Source organism: Phalacrocorax carbo, chromosome 31 (assembly GCF_963921805.1).
Source record: "Phalacrocorax carbo chromosome 31, bPhaCar2.1, whole genome shotgun sequence".
In the NCBI taxonomy this organism is placed as follows: Eukaryota; Metazoa; Chordata; class Aves; order Suliformes; family Phalacrocoracidae; genus Phalacrocorax; species Phalacrocorax carbo.
This window is the reverse complement of record NC_087543.1, coordinates 239,475-245,474: the sequence shown is the minus strand read 5'-3', so window position 1 is coordinate 245,474 and position 6,000 is coordinate 239,475. Positions and strand designations below refer to the sequence as shown.

At 68.5% G+C, this 6,000-nt stretch overlaps 2 protein-coding genes across 2 annotated transcripts in view; one reads left to right on the top strand and one right to left on the bottom strand.

Moving 5' to 3' along the window:
* MAP4K1 (mitogen-activated protein kinase kinase kinase kinase 1) overlaps positions 1-757 on the top strand; it is an 18,731-nt gene extending 17,974 nt beyond the window's left edge. The window contains exon 32 of the mRNA XM_064437348.1: positions 737-757. Coding sequence (XP_064293418.1) covers positions 737-757 — 21 coding nt within the window. The remainder of the gene's footprint in view (positions 1-736) is intronic.
* Positions 758-2,359: 1,602 nt separating this feature from the next.
* Positions 2,360-4,770, bottom strand: EHD2 (EH domain containing 2). The gene is made up of 2 exons (XM_064437346.1): positions 4,337-4,770; positions 2,360-2,567 (listed from the first exon to the last, which is right to left on the bottom strand). Exons 1-2 carry the CDS (start codon positions 4,732-4,734, stop codon positions 2,360-2,362), a joined length of 606 nt encoding a protein of 201 aa, XP_064293416.1. The 5' UTR covers positions 4,735-4,770.
* Between the last annotated feature and the right edge of the window lie 1,230 nt (positions 4,771-6,000).

Here is a 6,000-nt window from a genome sequence, read left to right as displayed (position 1 = left end):
CCCCTAAACCCAACACTAACCCCAACCTCAACCTCAAGCCTTACCCCAAAACCCAACCTACCCCAAAACCCAACCCTAACCCCAACCTCGACCCTTACCCCAAAACCCCAACCCTAACCCCAACCTCGACCCTTACCCTAAACCCAACCCTAACCCCAACCTCGACCCTTACCCCAAAATCCAACCCTAACCCCAACCTCGACCCTTACCCCAAAACCCAACCCTAACCCCAACCTCGACCCTTACCCCTAAACCCAACACTAACCCCAACCTCGACCCTTACCCAAAATCCAACCCTAACCCCAACCTCAAGCCTTACCCCAAAATCCAACCCTAACCCCAACATCGACCCTGACCCCAACATCGACCCTGACCCAAAACCCAAACCTAACCCCATTTGCCACCTCAACCCTAACCCCAAAACTCAACCCCAACCCCAAAACCCAGCCCAAACCCCAACCCTAACCCTAAACCCAGCCCTAAACCCAAACCTCAACCCCAACCTCAACCCTAACCCTAATCCCAACCCTAAACCCAGCCCTAAACCCAAACGTTAACCCCAACCTCAACCCTAACCCTAATCCCAACCCTAAACCCAGCCCAAACCCCAACCCCAACCCTAACCCAGCCCTAAACCCCAACCCTAATCCCAACCCTACCCCTAAAGCCTCAACCCCAAACCCAGCCTAAACCTAATCCCCACCCCAAGCCCAGCCTAACCCTAACCTCCACCCAGCCGGCGCCGTCCCTGCCTTGAGCAGGGTCCTGCTCAGGGGGTCTTGCTCGGCCACCTCCCTCCCTGCACCCCCTGCCGAGACCCCCAGCCCCGACCCCGGGCGCCGGCCCCGCTCCCCCCCCCGCCCCCCCCCCGGCCCCCGCTCCCCCCCCCCGCCCCCCCCCCCCGCCCCCCCCCCGAGAGCCTGAAAAAAAGCACCAAAAAAGGAAAAAACGTGGCGAGCGCTGGGAAAGGCCTCCCCGCCCCCCCCCTGCGCCGACCCCAGCCCCGACCCCGACCTTGACCACAGCCCCGTCCTTCACCCCGTGCCCACGCCGCGGCCCCCTGTCCGTCCGTCCGTCCGTCCGTCCGTCCGCCCCCCCCCGCGCATACCGTGGCGGGGAGTGCCCGGACAGGAATTTGGCCCCGACCCAGCCCCGGCCCAGCCCTGACCCCCCTTTCCCACCCCCCCCCCACCGGTTTTCCCACCCCCCCGGTTTTCCCAGGCCCCCCCCCACACTGACCCGGGGGGTCTCCTCCAGACAAGCCCCCCCCCCCCCCGCCCCGTGGGGCTGTTTCGGGAGCCGGTGCCAGGGCTCTTGGCAAGGGCCGAGGGGTTTGGGGTGGGGAAGGAAAAAGGGGGGGGCCCGGGGGGGGTCACGGCTGCTGCAGTGGGCCAGCCAGGCTGGAAAGTTGGCGACAGCCCCGGGGATGTGGGGGGAGCCCCCCCCCACCCCGCCCCCAGGTCCGGAAAGGGGGTCCTGGACCCCCCCCGAGCTGGGGCGCAGCAGGGTGGGGTGGGGTGGGGTGAGCGCTGGGCACCCCCCCCCCCGCGCTCTCGGCAGCACCCGTTGCGTCGCCTTTGGCGCCCGTTGCTGGCACCCCCCGACGCCCTACCCCACCCCTTGGCACCCCCCACGCCTCACCCCACCCCTTGGCACCCCCCGACGCCTCACCCCACCCCTTGGCACCCGCTGCACCTCGCACCACCCAGCAGCACCCCGTTACGCCTCGCGCCCCACGGCGGCACCACCCCGCTGTGTTTTGCAACCCCCCCGCACCCCGCTGGGCCTCGCACCCCCCCCTCTGCACCCCCCCTCTGCACCCCGCACCCCCCCCGCACCCCACTGGGCCCTGCACCCCCCCTCTGCACCCCGCTGGGCCCTGCAACCCCCTCTGCACCCCCCCTCTGCACCCCACACCCCCCCCGCACCCCGCTGGGCCCTGCACCCCCCCTCTGCACCCCGCTGGGCCCTGCACCCCCCCTCTGCACCCCCCCTCTGCACCCCACACCCCCCACGCATCCCTCCCGCACCCCGCTGGGCCCTGCACCCGCCTCTGCACCCCGCACCCCCCCTCTGCACCCCACTGGGCCCTGCACCCCCCCTCTGCACCTCGCACCCCTCCTCTGCACCCCGCAGCGCCTCGTACCCCCCCTCTGCGCCCCCCCCGCACCTCGCACCCCCCCCTCTGCACCCCATTAAACCTGGCACCCCCCTCTGCACCCCACTCTGCTTTGCACCCCCATTTTAGCCCCCCCAACACTTTGCACCCCCCGCCCGCACCCCCCCACTTTCACCCCCAGCAGCCCCCCCAGCAGCCCCCCCACTTCATTCCCCCCCCCGCGCCCCATTTTACGCCCCGTTACCCCCTGCCCGGACCCAGCACCCCACCGTACCCCCCCTCCTCGCGGCCCCCGCGCCCCCCCCAGCCCCGAGCCCGCGGGGGGAGGGCTGGGGGGGGCCCCCCCGTACCCCGAGACACGCGCTGCTTGGCCCCCGAAAGGATCCCGGGGGTGTCGATGATGCTGATGCTCTCCAGCACCTGGTTGGGGAGGTGGGCGCACATGAACCTGCGCGGGAGGAGCCGCGTTAGTGCCCCCCCCGGGACCCCCCCGGACCCCCAACCCCCCCCCCCCCCCGTGGGGCTGCGAGGGGCTCAGCAGGAGCGAGGCGGGGGGAGCGGGTGGGCAGCACCCCCTCGTGTCCAAGGGGTGGGGGTGTGTGTTATTTGGGGGGGGTCCGGGGGGGGTCCGGGGGGGGTTTGGGGGGGTTTGGGGGGGGTTTAGGGGGGGTTGGGGGGGGTTTGGGGGGGCCCCTCCCGGGGGCAGCGCTTCTGCCAGCCCTGACGGCGTCTTTCCGAGGCGGTTCCCGCGGGGGGGGGGGGACACGACACGGGGGGGGGACACGGGGAGGGGGGGGGGGACACGGGGGACTTGGCAGGCTCTGGGGCCACATTCCTGAGGCCTGGCTCATCCCCCCCCCTCCCCCCCGCCCCGGCCAACCCCCCCCTTTCCCAAGGGGTCACCCCAAATGGGACCCTCGCCAGGCACCCGAGCCCCCCCCCCGGGGCTGAGCTGGGGGGGGCGAGGGGGGATTCACCAAAAATACCAAAAAACAGGGAAAAAGCAGAGAAATGGGAGGGTGAGGTGTGGGATGGGGGGGGGTCCCGTTTAGGGGGGGTTCTGCTCCACTGAAGCTCGATTTGGGGGGGCCGGGACCCATTTTAGGGGGGGGTTTTGCTCCATTGAGGCTCAATTTGGGGGTGCCTGTGGGTTGGGAGCCCCTCGGTTTTGCTGCACCGGTGGGGGGGACCCAGTTTAGGGGGGTTTTCCTCCCCAGAGGCTCAATTTGGGGGCACCCATGGGCCGGGACCCCCTTGATTTGGGGGTGTCGGTGGGGTGAGACCCGTTTTAAGGCGGTTTTCCTCCCTGGAGGCTCGATTTGGGGGCGCCCGTCGGTTGGGACGCCCTCGATTTGGGGGTGTCGGTGGGGTGGGACCCATTTTAGGGGGGTTTTCCTCCCCGGAGGCTCAATTTGGGGGCACCCATGGGCCGGGACCCCCTTGATTTGGGAGTGTCCGTGGGGTGGGACCCATTTTAGGGGGGTTCTTCCTCCCCCAGAGGCTCGATTCGGGGGCGCCCGTTGGTCGGGACCCCCTTGATTTGGGGGTGTCGGTAGGGTGGGACCCATTTTAGGGGGGGGTTTTCCTCCCCGGAGGCTCAATTTGGGGGCACCCATGGGCCGGGACCCCCTCGATTTGGGGGCGTTCGTGGGGTGGGACCCATTTTAGGGGGGGTTTTCCTCCCCAGAGGCTCAAATTGGGGGCACCCATGGGCCGGGACCCCCTTGATTTGGGGGTGTCGGTGGGGTGGGACCCATTTTAGGGGGGGTTTTCCTCCCCAGAGGCTCAAATTGGGGGCACCCATGGGCCGGGACCCCCTTGATTTGGGGGTGTCGGTGGGGTGGGACCCATTTTAGGGGGGGGTTTCCTCCCCAGAGGCTCAAATTGGGGGCACCCATGGGCCGGGACCCCCTTGATTTGGGGGTGTCGGTGGGGTGGGACCCATTTTAGGGGGGGGTTTCCTCCCCAGAGGCTCAAATTGGGGGCACCCATGGGCCGGGACCCCCTTGATTTGGGGGTGTCCGTGGGGTGGGACCCATTTTAGGGCGGTTTTTCCTCCCCCGGAGGCTCGATTCGGGGGCGCCCGTTGGTCGGGACCCCCTCAATTCGGGGGGCGCCGGGTCGGGCCCGGGCAGGCCGGGAGGAGGGCGGGCGGGTGGGTGGGTGACGCGTGAGCACCCCACCTGTTTTTGGGGGGGGGGGGGGGTCCCCACTCACCGGTTGAGGAAGGTGTTCCCGAAGGGGTTGAGTTTGCGGAAGGGCTTCTTGGGGTCGACGATGAGGGCGTTGCCGGGGGTCACCCCCTCGCTCTCCCCGTGCATGATGGCCACGAAGGAGTCGGTGGTGGGCTCGGGCCCGATGCGGCCCCCCGGGATGTCTTGCTCCAGCAGGTACCGGATGAAGGTGGTCTTCCCAGTGGAATATTGCCCGGCCACCAGCACCATGGGCTTCGTGTCAAAATCGGCCTCTTCCAGCGCCGGCGAGTGGAAATCGTGGAATCGGTAAAATTCTTCCACCGGGAGAAGTTTTTTCTTGTAGAGGGTCTTGAGCCCCTCAGTGACGGTGCGGACCACCTCGGGGCTCTTCTTCTCCTGCTTCCGCAGCCAGCTGAACATCTTGGCGGGGGTTTGGGGGGGATTTGGGGGGCTGGAGGGGGGTTTGGGGGGATTTGGGGGCTGTAAGGGGGGTTTGGGGGGCTGTAAGGGGGATTTGGGGGGGATTTGGGGGCTGTAAGGGGGATTTGGGGGCTGTAAGGGGGATTTGGGGGGGATTTGGGGGCTGTAAGGGGGGGTTTGGGGGGATTTGGGGGGCTGTAGGGGGCTGTAGGGGAGGTTTGGGGGGGATTTGGGGGGCTGTTGGGGGGGTTTGGGGGGCTGTAAGGGGGATTTGGGGGGGATTTGGGGGGCTGTAGGGGGGGGTTGGGGGGCTGTAAGGGGGATTTGGGGGGCTGTAGGGGGGGCTTGGGGGGCTGTAGGGGTTTGGGGGGATTTGGGGGGCTGTGGGGAGGGTTTGGGAGGGGGTTTGGGGGGGGCTGAGAGGGGGCTGTGGGGAGGGTTTGGGGCGCTCGGCACAAGCAGCACCCCCAAATGGGGGTCCCGCGGGGGGGGGAAGGGGAGGGGGGGGCTCAGCTGGAGGGCTCAGCCATGGGGTGACGCGATGGGGTGCTCGGCGGGACCCCCCCGCCCCGCCCCCGGCCCGTCCCGGGCCTCCTCAGCGGGGAAAAAACGCTGCGAAAAGAAGCCAAAAAAAGAGGTTTTTTGAGTTGGGTTTTTTTTTTTGCCTTCCCGGGGGTTTCTCCTCTTCGAGCGGCAAAACGGCCTTTTTCCCCCCAAAAAGAGAGCGGCGGGGGGGGTCGCGGGGTCCGGGGGGGTTCGGCGCCGCTGCCCGGAGCGGTTTGGTTCTTCTCTTCTTTTTTTTTTTTCCCCTTTTTCGTCTTTTTTCTTGTTTAATTCGGGCAGAAAAATCCCGGCGGGCGACGCCGAAGGTCCCGGCGAAGACGGGGAAAAGGGCTGGGGGGGGGGGATTAGCGTGAAATAAGGGGGGGGGGCTGGGGGTGGGGCTGGGGGAGGGGCTGGGGAGGGGCTGGGGAGGGGCTGGGGAGGGGCTGGGGAGGGGCGGGGCCGGGCTGGGGGTGGGGCCGGGGGGTGCGGGGGAGCCAAAAAGGCATAAACCAACCCCAAACTGAAGTGAGCAAAGCGGCGCGGGGGGGAGGGGCCGGGGGGGGGGGTCGCGACGGCGCAGGCTGAGCCCGCGGGGGGGCGAGGACCCCCCCCCCAAACCCCCGGTGCGACCCCGAACCCCCCCCCAAACCCTGGGTGCGACCCCCAGCCCCCAGCCCCAATCCCGTGTCACACCCCCACCCCCAGCCCCAATTCCATCTC

Coding starts and splice junctions, on each gene's coding strand:
- EHD2 (XM_064437346.1), bottom strand. CDS start 4,734: ATGTTCAGCTGGCTGCGGAAGCAGGAGAAGAAGAGCCCCGAGGTGGTC. Junction 2,568..4,336: donor GGGAACACCTTCCTCAACCG/GTGAGTGGGGAC, acceptor CCTCCCGCGCAG/GTTCATGTGCGCCCACCTCC.